We start from the raw sequence: 14,798 nt of genomic DNA, 5'->3' as shown, positions 1-14,798 counted from the left end.
CCCTGCTCGTCTGGTCCTCTGACCCTGGAGAGAACTTCAAACTTCATCAAAACCCCAAGACTTGAGACTTCATCCTGGGTCCTGAGCGGCTCGCCGTGCCCGTTCTGATCGGAGCATCTGAGGATCCTGGCTGCAGGAAGCCCAGGCTGATCATCAGCCAGGTTCCTCAGAGGTTCCTCTGCTCTGACAGCAGCTCCACAACCTGGGGGTCCAGGATGAAGTGATTGTGCTTTGGTTATAATTGGAGGAGTGGCCAGTCTTGCCTGACTGCTCTGCATGGTGGTAACGCGTTCTCCTCTCAGTGAATCCACTGCACTCACTGCAGTCCAAGCCGCTGCGCTGTGTTTCCAGCCAACTGTCAATCAAAAGGGGAGTCAGACAAATGCAGCATTGACCCTGCAGTAAAAACAACAACAACAACAACAAAAACAATCATATGCTGCTCCGTGTGTTGTCCACAGATTGATTTGAGTGTTTATGTAGCTGCGTAGTTTATTTTTATATTTATATTTGGGATCAATAAAGTTCATCTATCTCTCTATCTCTCTATCTATCTATCTATCTATCTATCTATCTATCTATCTATCTATCCATGGAAGTCCATTGAAGCTCAACTTGCAACTTCTTTGGCGGGGCTGTGCACTCTGTCAGCCTCGGGCCGTCATCTGGCAGCACCAACTCACAATCATCACAATAAAACACTGACTTCCAAACTTTGCTTCAGTTTTGTCACTGACTGTCAGTTTCCAAGGGGAAACAACTCCGGGATGAAACCGTGGTTCTGAGCGAGCGCACGGTCGAGAACGACGACCACTTCCGGGCCTTTTATTTTCTATACGGAAGTCACTTCCGGCTTGGCTCCGGCTGCCTTGACGCAGTTTCCTGTGGAGAGCAGTGGACGGAGGAGAGCGAGCAGGCAGGCAGCCAGGAGGGAGCTCCGTTCGGAACCGACGAGTCTGCCGAATAGGAGGAGAAGAAGGAGAAGAAGAAGAAGAAGAAGAAGAAGGAGAAGCTCCCTCTGCTCCTCCTCACACACCTGCTGCTCCTCCTCCTCATCCTCACACACCTGTTCCTGCTCTTCGGCGCGGACTGATGTTGTCCGCCGCACTTTGACGCCCCGCTGCTCCTCCTGCACCTCCTCCATCTGCTCCTCCTGCTCCTCCTGCTCCTCCTGGCCGAGCGGAGCAGCGCCGCTTCCACGCGTCCGCGATGCCGGTGAGACGCGGTCACGTGGCTCTCCAGAACACCTACCTGGACACCATCATCCGGAAATTCGACGAGCAAAGTAAGTTTGTCGCCACCGCCGCAACACAACAACCACCACGGGTCTGAATCAGTCAGTCTGAATCACTTCGAGCCGGTCAGAATCAGTCTGAGTCTGTCGGTCTGAATCACTGAGAGTCAGTCAGAATCAGTCTGAGTCAGTTTCAATCAGTCTGAGTCAGTCGGTCAGAATCAGTCTGAGTCAGTTTCAATCAGTCTGAGTCAGTCGGTCAGAATCAGTCTGAGTCAGTTTCAATCAGTCTGAATCACTTCGAGCCAGTCTGAGTCAGTTGGTCTGAGTCTACCACGGATCCAGGTGTGACTCGGACCTCGGGACTATTGTGTTGTTGTGTTGCTGTGTTGCTGCACTGGTTCTTGAAGTTCAGTGTATTTCATTTTTAGTTTAGTTTTTTGTGTCCTGCTGTGACGGGTCGGTTCCACTGGTTCCACTGGTTCCACTGGGCTCATTGAGAAAAAGGCCCAGTGTTGTTGGTTCCACCGGTCCAGTGTGACCAGCAGCTGGTTCTGGTTTGTTGCCACAGCCGCCTGGAGGGTGAGCTGACCTCGGCCCTCAGGAGCTTCCACTCTGTTGACTTGTGGCTGCTGTGATGTCACAGCTGATGGAAACACCAGTGATGAATATCAGCGGAGCAAAAGGGCAGACAGAAGTGTTTTGTTTTTAGGGTTGAACTCTTCGGCCACTGGGTGGCAGCAGAGGGTTCATGGTGGCTCTTTAAACAGCAGCAGCGCTGGCAGCACACTACTCGTCTGATTGGCTCCCTGCTGCGTCGCCTCCATCAGCGGTAAACAGACCGTGTGTGTGTGTGTGTGTGTGTGTGTGTGTGTGTGTGTGTGTGTGTGTGTGTGTGTGTGTGTGTGTGTGTGTGTGTGTGTGTGTGCGCGCGCGCACGCCCAGGTGAGTTTCTGTGCTGCTTAGCAACCGTGTGACAAGCAGTGCTTCCACTGTGAAATGTGGATAATGTGCTTTAGATAAAGAGAGAGAGAGAGAGAGAGAGAGAGAGAGAGAGTGTGAGTGCGGGGCGATCGATGCCCCCCCCACTCACTCACTCACTCTCATACACACACAACACACACACACGTCAGTGTTGGAGGCCGACATGTGAGGCTGTTTGACCCATAACAAGAGGTTTGTGTCACATGTAACCAAGAACGTGTGTGCGTGTGTGTGTGTGTGTGTGTATCTTGCTCATCACTCGGCTGATTAAACCTCTGCAGCTGCTCACACACACACACACACTGATGAAACCTCTGCAGTGGAGGTTCAGCAGCTGGGAAAACAAATATCATCACATGACTGTCAGCAACATCAATAAAAGCCAATGAAGGACACCTGGGGAGAGGAGGAGCCTGTTTCAGCCTGTTCAAATCAGTCCGAGTCAGTCAGTCAGTCAGTCAGAATCAGTCGTTCTGAGCCCGTCAGTCAGTCAGATTGAATCAGTTTGTCTGACTCAGTCAGTCAGTTTGAAAATAGTCTGAGCCAGTCTGAGTCAGTTGGTCTGAGTCAGTTCCAGTGAGTGAGCCAGTGTGAGTCAGTGTGAGCCAGTGTGAGTCAGTATGAGTCAGTTTCAGTTGATCAGGGTCAGTTTGAGACAGTCAGAGTCAGCAAGTCTGAGTCAGTTTTAGTCAGAATGAGTCAGTTTACCTGAGTCATTGTGAGCCAGTCTGAGTCAGTTGGTCTGAGTCAGTGTGAGCCAGTCTGAGTCAGTTGGTCTGAGTCAGTTCCAGTGAGTGAGTCAGTGTGAGCCAGTGTGAGTCAGTGTGAGTCAGTATGAGTCAGTTCCAGTGAGTGAGTCAGTGTGAGTCAGCAGTCCCAGTGTTTGCCCAGCTGAACCTTCTCACCACAACCTTCTCCTCCGTCTCCAGATCGCAAGTTCCTGATCGCCAACGCCCAGATGCAGAACTGCGGCATCATCTACTGCAACGAGGGCTTCTGCCAGATGTTCGGCTTCGCCCGGGCCGAGATCATGCAGCAGCCCTGCACCTGCCCCTTCCTGGTGGGCCCCGGCACCATGAAGAGCTCGCTGGCCCAGTTGGCCCAGGCCCTGCTGGGCTCCGAGGAGCGCAAGGTGGAGGTGCTCTACTATGGCAAGGAAGGTGAGGCCCCGCCCCCTGACACGCCCACACTGGGAGGGCCGTCCTCCGCCGCCGACCAGCAGGGGGCACATCTGAGTCAGCGGAGTAGACCAGCGGTGGGCAAACGTTCTGACTGGGGGGGGCCACAGTGTTCTAACATTTGTCAGAGGGAGGAGCCGGAGCAGCGGCAGATGGATGGAGTGATTGGCTGAGCCACCTCATGGCACCGGCAGGGGCAAACTACCAACTACCAACTACAAGAAGAAAAACCTCAGCGCTCACTGCATCTCCTCCATGTTTGCAGCGTTTTCAGTCATTTCAATAAAGAGCTCAGCGCCCTGGTGGTTCTGGGTGGTTCTGGGTGGTTCTGGGTGGTTCTAAGAGCTCAACGCCCTGGTGGTTCTGGGTGGTTCTAAGTGGTTCTGGGTGGTTCTAAGAGCTAAACACCCTGGTGGGGCTTCAAAGACACTGATTTGGTTCATTATTGAACTCTCTCTCTCCCTCTCTCTCTCTCTCTCTCTCCCTCTCTCTCTCTCTCTCTCTCTCTCTCTCCCTTTCTCTCTGTCTCCCTCTCTCTCTCTCTCCCTCTCTCTCTCTCTCTCTCTCGTAGTTTTGGGGACACTTGTGTAGCGTGGCTGTGTTTCCTGCAGCCTCTTGCTGTTTTGATGGAAATATAAATATTATCACCAGCACGACCAGGCTGGGCTGTCAGCAGACTGAGAGCAGACACCTGCAGTGTGTGTGTGTGTGTGTGTGTGTGTGTGTGTGTGTGTGTGCCCCTCTGTATACACCATCACGTGTGCGTTTGCATCGTCTGCCGTGGAGGTCTGGATCTATTTCTAGCTCCGAGTGATTGTGGAGTGAAGCCACAGACGCAGCCGGACATCTCTGCTGATCGCAGCTCTCTCCTCTGACCTTTGACCTCGGACATCTCTCCTGACCGCTGATGTCTCCTCGGACCTGTGTCCTCTCATCTAACTCTAATGTCTTCTCTGACCCCTGACCTCTCCTTTGTCCCTCCTCTAACCTCTGACCTCTGTCGTGTCTTCCCCCGACCTCTGACCCCTGACCCCTGACCTCCCCCAGGCGCGTGCAGGCCATCCCTGGTGGACGTGGTGCCGGTGAAGAACGAGGAGGGCGCGGTCATCATGTTCATCCTGGACTTCCAGGAGCTGCGGGAGCGCTCCCACAGGAGATCAGGACTCCGGCAGCGGGTGGCCCAGGGCTGGATCTACTGTGCGTGTCACATGACTGCGTCACATGACTCACAGCTTCCTGCTCAGAAGGCCTCCGTGGATCAATGGAAACTCTGTGTGTTCAGGTCAGAACCAGCGGCTGAAGATGAGGCTGCCGGTACTTCGCTCCATCAGGACACCATCGCTGGACAAGGAGCCATTTGAGGGCGTGGTGGTGGACCACCTGCAGGTCAGCTGTCACCTTTTTCAGCAACAGGTCCCGAGTCATCCCAGGTGGGGCTCTGCGCACCTCCCATGGAGATCAATCAATCAATCAATCAATCAATCAATAGGAGGTTCTAAGAGCTAAACGCCCTGGTGGCTGTGGATGGTCCAGGGGTGGTTCTCGGTGGTTCTAGGTGATGCTAGATGGTCCAGGGTGGTTCTGGGTGGTTCTAGGTGGTTCTGGGTGGTTCTAAGAGCTAAACACCCTGGTGGTTCTGGATGGTCCAGGGGTGGTTCTGGGTGGTTCTAAGAGCTAAACACCCTGGTGGTTCTGGATGGTCCAGGGGTGGTTCTTGGTGGTTCTGGGTGGTTCTAAGAGCTAAACACCCTGGTGGTTCTGGATGGTCCAGGGGTGGTTCTGGGTGGTTCTGGGTGGTTCTAAGAGCTAAACACCCTGGTGGGGCTTCACAGACACTGATTTGGTTGCAACTTTGCTTCGCTTCATCTTCCATTGACATCACAGCAACATGTTTCCTCCACCCGAACACTCCATCCATCTGCTGCTGCTCCGCTACCCCCCTCTGGTACACTGTAGAACCCACTGTGACCCCACCAGTCAAACAGTTGGTGGTTCTTGTGGTGGTTCTAGATGGTCCAGGGGTGGTTCTGGTGGTGGTTCTAGGCCAGACAGGCAAACTGTGAAACACTCCATGGTCTGCTGAACCATTGAAGGCCCACCAGTCAAACGGTTTGCCCACCACCTGGTCTAACTGGAAGCTTAATGGAAGAGGAAGGTCTTCAGTCTACTGCAGTGCTGATGTCAGGGGGCGGAGTCAGAGTGACCCTGTGTTTCTCCACCAGTCCGGCGGCGGTGAGGACGTCTCTCTCAAGGAGTTCCGCATCCCGTCCAATGAGAGCTGCGCGCAGTCTGAGACCGAGGCCCTGATAGAGCAGGACCCCGAGGCCCCGCCCACCACCGCCACAGAGGCCCCTCCCACACCGCCGGACCCCGCCCGCCGCAGCTCGTCCCCCTGGGACAGCGGCCTGCGCCGAGCCTCCTCATTGGACGGAGTCGACGGTGTGAGGGGAGAGTGGGCGGGGCCGTACGGAGAGCCCCGCCCCAGCAGCAGTGAGTGGCAGGGGGGGGATGAGCCACACTCACACTGAATGCACAGTTCACAGACAATGCACTGGTGTGGGAATCGAACCTGCAACCATTGACCTGCTGTGAAGCCTCAGTGCTCATTTGGTGTGAAAGCATAAAAAAAAATACAATTTGGTTTTCATCATCGTTAGAATTCAGTCGACGGCTTTCAATCCAGCTGTCCATCCATATCTTGTTTTTCTCCTTTTATACCCTACAAATATTTCATTTTTTATTTTTTATTTCTTTTAATATATATGTAAATAATATTAATTAATCTATAGAATGTGTTGCACTGTACAGTTGCTGTCATTATGAACATTTCCCCACTGTAGGATCAATAAAGGTCTTCTCTTCTATTCTATTTTATTCTAAATATCACTAAATCAACTAAAAAAATATATATTTTTTTTTAAACCTTAAAATGTCTAAATTATCGTGTGATATTTTTGCATCAGTCTGTCTTGAACGCTGAAGCTCTCTCAGTTTGAAACCTCTCTGCCTCACTCTTCCTCTGTGCATCCCGGTGGCGCCCCCTGCCTGCCGCAGACCTGAAGCCCAGCGCCCTGAACTCCACCTCGGACTCGGACCTGATGAGGCTGCGGGCCGCGGGCCGCGTCCCGCAGGTCACGCTGTCCTTCGGCGCCGACCCGCGGGCCCTGCCGCCGTCGGCCGGCGACATCGAGATCATCGCGGCCAGCCGCGTGAAGGAGCGCACGCAGCACGTCACCGAGAAGGTCACGCAGGTCACGCAGGTGAGGAGGGGGCAGGAGGGAGAGGAGGGGGAGGAGTCAACTACTCCGCTTCCTGTTGCAGTTCCCAGCGGTGCCTGTAGGAGTTAAAAACACACACGTTAGTTACGAGTTCTTACAGTGACAACTGGACGAGAGAGAGAGAGAGAGAGAGAGAGAGAGAGGGAGAGAGAGAGAGAGAGAGAGAGAGAGAGAGAGAGACTGACTATCGAGCGGCTCTGACGCTGCCGCTGACCTTGACCTCTGCTGCTAATGGAACTAGAGGTTAGTCCCGCCCCCTCACGCTGTCCATCACAGCAGCTCCAGGTCTCCTCAGATCTTCAGGTCCTCCTGGATCATCATCATCCCCTTGTCCTGGCCCCACTGTAGCGCCCCCTGCAGTCTGCCAGTGACTGCAGGTGATGACGATGATGATGATGATGATGATGATGGTGATGGTGATGATGGTCCAATGACCCCCAGGACGCTGCGGGTGGTCAGCTGATCCCCGCTAACTGTTAGCCACTAGCTGTTAGCTAACCTCAGCTCTTGCTCTGTTACACAATGAGATTTTGGCTCCTAATTGGGTTTCGATTGGGCGAAGCTATTGATCTCTGCCGCTATTGATCGGTCTGCGTCACATGATGCGCCCGCCGGGCTCCGGGCTCGAACCTGGCACGCTCACTCCGCCCTGTGTGTGTGTGTGTGTGTGTGTGTGTGTGTGTGTGTGTGTGTGTGTGTGTGTGTGTGTGACCTGGCGGCGCCCCCTGGCTGCTTGCTCACTGCTTTGAACTGGATGGAAGGATGAAGGATGAAGGGAGGGATGGAGGTTTCTTTGTCTTCTGTGACTATTTGAATCAAAAGGTGCTGATGGATGAACTTTGGTTGCGTCAATAAAAGTCAAAGTTGCCTCCAAAAAGTTGAAACCCTTCAAAATAAATGACTGCAGAAAGTTGACAGCTGCTGTTTCCAGTCTGCATGGAACCTGGAACCTTAGTCCCACTGCTGATGACGCTTCACCGCCGGCTGCCATCTCCTGGTGGACCAGCAGAGGGCGTGCCGATGCTCATCAGCGTGTGGCCAGTAGGCGGGCCACTGGATTTGTTTCAGGGAGGTCCTCGGGCAGTGTGGGCGGGGCTTCAGCCAGGCAGGAAGACAGCATCCTCGCTCCCTCTCTGTCTGTCTCTCTGCTTGTCTCTCCGTCGTCTCCTGCTGCTCGTCTGGTGGCTTCAGCATGAGCTTCAAGCACAACCTGCGGCCTGTGAGTAGCTCGCCGTCTCCTCCTGCTCCTCCTCCTGGTTCTCCTCCTGGCTGTCCTGCTGCTGCTGCTCAGGGTTCTCCTCCTGGTTCTCCTCCCGGTTCCGCTAACGCTTCTCCTTCATCTCTTCTGCTCTTTCTTCAACTGGTTCTCCTCTTGGTTCCTCTCCTGCTCCCCCTCACACTGTTGCTCCGCCACCTCCTGCCTCCTCCGGTTGTGTTGTTGCTCCTGTGCCCTCCACCTGCTGCTCCACCTGCACAGGTGACCTTCAGGGCAGAGGTGACAGGAAGCTCCTCATTCTAACCTTCTTCTTCTTCTCCTTCTTCTTCTTCTTCTTCTTCTGATGGAGGAGGAGGTGGTGGTTGGTAGTTGCTGGTGGTGGTTGGTAGTTGCTGGTGGTGGTGACGAGGTGTTTGCGTGCAGGCTGCTCACTGTTATGAAACCCAGCCAGCGCCATCAATACTCTTCTCGTTAGTGCAGCAACGGTGGAGACTCGCCGGTTGCTACGTCACAGCGTTTCCATCCGGTCCGTCTGAAGATGTTTGTCTTTGCCAACCCACCGCCAGGCCCCCCCCCCACCCCCCGTTTCTGCTTGTCTTGTTTACCAAATAAGGCCAAGCTGGACGTGAACTCTGTCCTGCGTGAGTGGTTCGGTCCGAAGGGCCCTCTGACTATTTCTGGGGCCTGTTTCCTCTTGGCTGGGAAACGCTGGAGGGCAGAAGGTTCCCGTGTTCCTCAGTCCCGGCTCGGCTCGGCTCGGCTCGGCTCAGTGCCGTCCAGGCAGCCGTGCCGTGATCATGCAAAGTGGCATTCAAATGAGTGTCTGACCACACGCTCGCCTGCACACCGTCGCAGCAGCAGCAGCAGCAGCAGCAGCAGCAGCAGCTGGTCGTCCACACGGAAACAACCTGAGGTTCCGACTCCGTGACTTCACTGAGGGGAGTGGGGAGGAGTCACACGGTGCTGATGGAAGCTGAGACCTGCTGGTAGACCATGGGAGGGCGCCACCCGCTGGAGCTGCTGCTGCTGCTGCTCTGGCCAGCAGACCTGCTCCCACGTGCAGCTGCTTCACCGATGTAATCGTACCGAGCTCATGATGAAGATTCCCCCCCGACACACCCACCCACCCACCCCTCCCCCGCCGGGAAACCGCTCTGCCGTCAGTCACGATGCCCCGCCTCCCCCTCTAGAACTCATCCATTCAGATCAAGCTTGCGTCTCTCGTCGAGCAAAGCACTCCTGAAGTTCCGCTCCTCCCCATCAGGAGGCAGCAGAGAGGTTCTGTGTTGCAGGCTGCGTTTCCACTCAGGTCTTTTGCAAAATGACAGAGATATTTGTACAGTTTTGACCAAGTACAGTTGCAAACGTGCAGGTTTTCTCTCTTGAATGGCGGGAGCAGATTTGACTTTTTTTTTCCTTTTCTTTGTCTGCATGTCTTTGCTGTCCAGGATGGTTGTTAGATTTTCACCTCCTCCCCCCCCTCCCCCCCCCAGGTGCTGTCCCTCGGTGCCGACGTGCTGCCTGAGTACAAGCTGCAGGCTCCTCGCATCCACCGCTGGACCATCCTGCACTACAGCCCCTTCAAGGCCGTGTGGGACTGGCTGATCCTGCTGCTGGTCCTCTACACCGCCGTCTTCACGCCCTACTCGGCCGCCTTCCTGCTCACCGAGTTGGAGGAGAAGCGGCGAAGGACCTGCGGCTACACCTGCAACCCGCTCAACGTGGTGGACCTGGTGGTGGACATCATGTTCATCGTGGACATCCTCATCAACTTCAGGACCACCTACGTCAACCGCAACGACGAGGTGGTGAGCCAGCCGCGGCGCATCGCCCAGCACTACTTCAAGGGCTGGTTCCTCATCGACATCGTGGCCGCCATCCCCTTCGACCTGCTCATCTACCGCTCCGAGTCCGAGGAGGGCGAGACGGTGGACGTCAGTATCACACACACACACGCACGCCCGAGACACAGCCCTAACGATGGGCTCTGTAGCCCCGTAGTTCCTCAGAAACGTCCACCTTGACCCTTGACCCTGGGCGGTCACTCCCACGCTGACGTGTCTCCTCCTCCTCCAGCCTCAGACCACCACCCTGATTGGCCTGCTGAAGACTGCCCGGCTGCTCCGGCTGGTCCGGGTGGCCAGGAAGTTGGACCGCTACTCGGAGTACGGCGCCGCCGTGCTCCTCCTCCTCATGTGCACCTTCGCCCTCATCGCCCACTGGCTGGCGTGCATCTGGTACGCCATCGGCAACATGGAGCGCACCAACCTGGCCCGCATGGGGGCCATGAAGATCGGCTGGCTGGACAACCTGGCTGAGCAGATCGGGAAGCAGTACAACGACAGCGACCTGGAATCGGGTCCGTCCGTCAAGGACAAGTACGTGACGGCGCTCTACTTCACCTTCAGCAGCCTGACCAGTGTGGGCTTCGGAAATGTCTCGCCGAACACCAACCCGGAGAAGATCTTCTCCATCTGCGTCATGCTCATCGGCTGTACGTACTTAACTTCACTCTGAACACCCCCAACCTTCAACCCCCAACCTTGAAACCTCATCCATGAACCGTAAAACCTCAACCCTGATCCTTGAAACCTGAACCCTCAGCATTGAACCCTCAACCCTCATCCCTAAGTCTTCAAACCTGAACCTTCAACCCTGATCCTTGAACCTCCAACCTTCATCCCTGGACCTTCAACCCTGGACCCTGACACTCTCTGTCTGCCTCCTCAGCTCTGATGTACGCCAGCATCTTTGGCAACGTGTCGGCCATCATCCAGAGGCTCTACTCCGGCACCGCCCGCTACCACACCCAGATGCTGCGGGTCAAAGAGTTCATCCGCTTCCACCAGATCCCCGGAGGTCTGCGCCAGCGACTGGAGGAGTACTTCCAGCACGCCTGGTCCTACACCAACGGCATCGACATGAACGCCGTGAGTGGGACGCATGTAGCCTTGCCCTTGGCAAGGTTTGGTGTAGGTTTGCAGGAGGTCCCACGTCCTCCTCCTCTCCCCCACCCGCTGTTGCCCTGCAGGTCCTGAAGGGCTTCCCTGAGTGTCTGCAGGCCGACATTTGCCTCCACCTGAACCGCAGCCTGCTGCAGAACTGCAAGGCATTCCGGGGCGCCAACAAGGGCTGCCTCCGAGCGCTGGCCATGCGCTTCAGGACCACGCACGCCCCGCCGGGCGACACTCTGGTGCACAGCGGGGACGTCCTCTCCGCCGTCTACTTCATCTCCAGGGGCTCCATTGAGATTCTGAGGGATGACGTGGTGGTGGCCATCCTGGGTGAGCTGCCCTGGCGTCACACACACACACACACACACACACACACACACACACACACACACACACACACACGCATGGTGAGTGTTGCCAGCGGTGTTTGGGCACGGCTCCACTTCCATTTCACAGTTTCATTGATCATCAATAGCAGCATCGGCCCCATCAGGCTGCTCAGGTCATTTCTTTGTCTGCTCTGACGTCTGTACCTTCACACTCTCTGCTTGCTTGCTTGCTTGCTTGTTTGTTTGTTTGTTTGTTTGTTTGTTTGTCTGTCTTGCTGCTGCTGGTCTGCAGGAAAGAACGACATCTTCGGTGAGGACGTGGGTCTTTACGGACGTCCGGGCAAGTCCAGCGCTGACGTCAGGGCACTGACCTACTGTGACCTCCACAAGATCCTGAGAGACGACCTGCTGGAGGTGCTGGACATGTATCCCGACTTTGCTGACGTGTTCTGGAACAACCTCGAGATCACCCTCAACCTGAGAGATGTGAGTGCCACCAGTGGGCGATGTTGTTCAGGCACCGCAGACATCAGGACTCAGAGTCTTCTGACTTCCTGTTGGCCGTCCCCTGCAATTGACATGACTTCACACTCTTTAAGAAAAGTCCATGGCGCTGTGTGTCTGAGAGTCACTGAGGCTGATGTGTCCCAGGCAGATCGGGTGGACCAGAAGAGCCCCGGCAGGGACTCCGAGTGTGGCTACCAGAGAGCCAGGCGCCACCGAGGCTCCCTGCATCGCCGCAACCGGCCTGGTGAGTGTCGGCGGGACAACCGCGTCCCCGTCCTGCTCGCAGGTGCTCGGCGGCTGAAGCGCGTTTTGCAATTTTTGGAACAGACGGCACCGACCACGAGGACTCGGAGTATCCGGACCCGGCTGGCCACTGCGGGGCCGGCGAGTCCCGCTGGGACGAGCTCTGCAGCAGCGGCAGCCTGTGCTCGCAGTCCAGCGACGAGGACGTGAAGCCGATGGCCCGCAGCAGGGCGGAGCTTTATCCAGCAGGGGGCGACGCCAGGGAGTTCCCTCCGAGGATGTGCGGCCTGCTGCGTCACAGCGGCCCCTCGGCCACGAGGGGACCCCCTGCCGACCTGGGAGGGCCGCCGTACCCAGGTATCCGCCGCCGATGAGCAGATTGTACCTGCGGGGGCCGCCACTGAGCTCAAACACAGATTCTCCTTCGCTTGTGCGCCTCAGCCGCCTCCCTCAGCGTGTCGGGGCTCTACAACTACTGGCCCGACCCACAAGCCGGACACTTCTCAGAGAGCCAGAGGCAGGTGACCTCCGACCCCCGGCGGCAGGCCGGCTGTGTGCGAGCCACGTGCCAACCCTACCCCCACCCCCAGCCCCACCCCCGTGCCAAGGAGCGGCCCAGCGAGCTGGAGTCCAGACTGGAGCTGCTGCAGTCCCAGTTGAACCGGTCAGTCTGAACCAGAATAAGGAGTTCTGGTTTGTGGTCCAGAAGCAGCAATGACAACCAGGTGTGTTAACCTGTAGTGGTTAACACACCTGGTTCAGGTCCAGCTGGCTGTGCTGTGGTTCAGTCAGTCAGTCAGTCAGTCAGTCAGTCAATCAATCAATCAATCAATCAATCAATCAATCAATCACTCAATCAATGTAACTATGTATATGTGTGTGTATATATATAATATATGATATATGTATAAGTATATGGCTTATATAAATAGAAACATGGATATCAGGAGATAAGACCTGTGCTGTTGGTGAGACCTAGTGGCCGTGTTGGGAAGTGCAGTGGCTCACGTGTCTGTAGCCGGTTCTGATTGGCTGTCGGCCCCCCCCCCAGGCTGGAGACCCGGATGACGGCCGACATCAACGTGATCCTGCAGCTGCTCCAGAGGCAGATGGCGCCGGTGCCGCCGGCCTACAGCGCCGTGTCCCCCGCCCCTCTGCCACCAAGCCCCGCCTCCCTCTACGCCGCCGCGGTGAAGCCCCTCCAGGTGAGGCCCTCGCTCTCGGTGGTTGATGGGTGGTCTGTGATTGGTCGACCCTGTGTCTGAAAAACCCTCCCCTCCCGTCCTGGTTTCCCAGAGTCCAGACTCTGACTTGAAGCTGGAGGCCCGGGACTCGGCCTCCATCGGGGACGACGCCGTGTCCCTTTCCTCGCAGCCAGAGGACCACCAGGGAGCCCTGGGACCCCCGGGACCCCCAGGATCCACGGCACCCCCGGGACCTCCGGCACGGCCAGCGTCCCTGGGACTCCCGGTACCCCCAGGACCCTCTGGGCCCTTGGCAACCCTGGGACCGCCAGGACCCCGGGGACCCCTGGCCGCCCCGGGGCTGCTCTGTGGCGGCCAGCGCTTCCCCTCCCTCCCCGAACACCTGGAGACGCCGACGGAGCCTCAGGACCTCCACAGGCACGCGTCCGACCCGGTGCTGCCTGGCAGCTAGGAGGTCCTGGGAGGTCCTGGGAGGTCCTGGGAGGTCCTGGGAGGTCCGACTCCACCTGGGACCACACCCATCCTCCACACTGCCACCTCTCATCACCTCTTCAAAGTGCCTCTGCGACGGCTCTCCAGCGCCCCCTGGAGGCTCCAGTCCGACGGTGAAACACAAAACGTTTCCCTGTTTCAGTTCAGCCCGGACCGGTTCGGAGCGGTTGGTGTGAGGTGATCCTCTGGTTCTGGTTCTGGCTGTGGTTTTCGAGGACGGCCGGCGCTGCAGGATTGGACCATGTGTGTCACATGACCGCTGGAGGGAATCCCCGCGGCAGCTCCCCGTGTGGTTCCTGCTCCTCTGGAGGGGTTCTGGTCTTCCAGCCGGTTCCTGGTGAGACCATGGTGACTGGGACGGGCTTTTTTCTCAGCGTTTCATCTATCGGTGTAAAGTTCCTCTCAGCACAACATCCTGTTATTTATCTTTTATCCCTAGATTAAAACACACTGCAGTCACACCAGTTTGGCCACTGTGCTTTTTAATTTTCATCTTCTCCCTTTATTTTGAAAGTTTCCTCTTGTGTTCCCGTGTTTTTTGTGTGTGTTTTTTTATGTGTTATTTATCACTGTTCTGTTATCACATTCATCACCCTGACGAGTGTCACCTGACTGCCAGTGTCTGTCCTCCTCCTCCTCTAATAAAGCTTCTGCTCTGCTCTCCCACTGGTTCCTGGTTTACTCACCTGCTGCTCGTTTCCTCCATTTTTAATCTTCTGTATTACTCCTGGATTCTTGGAGAGACGGCCATCCTGCTCCGTTCCTCAGGTACAGTCCTGGATTATCTAGATATTGGTTATGTAGATGTTGGTGCGACACATTGGCGAGCGGTCATTGCTGCCACCTCACAGTGAGAGGGTTGTGGGTTGGACCCTGGGTCTCTGTGTGGAGGTCTCCAGGTTCTCCATGTGTCTGCTGGGTTCTCCAGGTTCTCCATGTGTCTGCTGGGTTCTCCAGGTTCTTCATGTGTCTGCCGGCTACTCCAGGTTCTCCAGTGTTTGCTGGCTTCTCCAGGTTCTCCAGTGTCTGCTGGCTACTCCAGGTTCTCCAGTGTCTGCTGGCTACTCCAGGTTCTCCAGTGTCTGCTGGCTTCTCCAGGTTCTCCAGTGTCTGCTGGCTACTCCAGGTTCTCCATGTGTCTGCTGGCTACTCCAGGTTCTCCAGTGTTTGCTGGCTTC

At 56.2% G+C, this 14,798-nt stretch overlaps 1 protein-coding gene across 1 annotated transcript; it reads left to right on the top strand.

Annotated features, from left to right (window-relative positions):
• The first annotated feature begins 908 nt into the window (after positions 1–908).
• On the top strand, positions 909–14,289 carry kcnh6a (potassium voltage-gated channel, subfamily H (eag-related), member 6a). Its single transcript, XM_076017027.1, has 16 exons — positions 909–1,285; positions 3,148–3,378; positions 4,444–4,593; positions 4,679–4,782; positions 5,619–5,886; positions 6,451–6,656; positions 9,384–9,824; positions 9,967–10,384; positions 10,621–10,820; positions 10,922–11,174; positions 11,466–11,659; positions 11,825–11,924; positions 12,008–12,280; positions 12,365–12,587; positions 12,975–13,128; positions 13,220–14,289. The coding sequence occupies exons 1-16, from the start codon at positions 1,210–1,212 to the stop codon at positions 13,577–13,579; spliced, it is 3,651 nt and encodes a 1,216-aa protein (XP_075873142.1). The 5' UTR covers positions 909–1,209; the 3' UTR covers positions 13,580–14,289.
• The last annotated feature ends 509 nt before the right edge of the window (positions 14,290–14,798 follow it).

The sequence above is a fragment of the Nelusetta ayraudi genome, unplaced genomic scaffold (genome assembly GCF_046127955.1).
Source record: "Nelusetta ayraudi isolate G7.1 ecotype Tasmania unplaced genomic scaffold, CSIRO-AGI_Nayr_v1 ptg000256l, whole genome shotgun sequence".
Lineage (NCBI taxonomy): Eukaryota > Metazoa > Chordata > Actinopteri > Tetraodontiformes > Monacanthidae > Nelusetta > Nelusetta ayraudi.
Note: the sequence above shows the minus strand (reverse complement) of the source record. Positions and strands in the feature narration are given on the sequence as shown.

Bases quoted from the DNA above. Each gene is read 5' to 3' on its own strand.
- kcnh6a (XM_076017027.1), top strand. From the start codon at position 1,210: ATGCCGGTGAGACGCGGTCACGTGGCTCTCCAGAACACCTACCTGGAC. The intron at 1,286-3,147 runs GTAAGTTTGTCG...CTCCGTCTCCAG, and splicing joins CCGGAAATTCGACGAGCAAA to ATCGCAAGTTCCTGATCGCC. The intron at 9,825-9,966 runs GTCAGTATCACA...CTCCTCCTCCAG, and splicing joins AGGAGGGCGAGACGGTGGAC to CCTCAGACCACCACCCTGAT.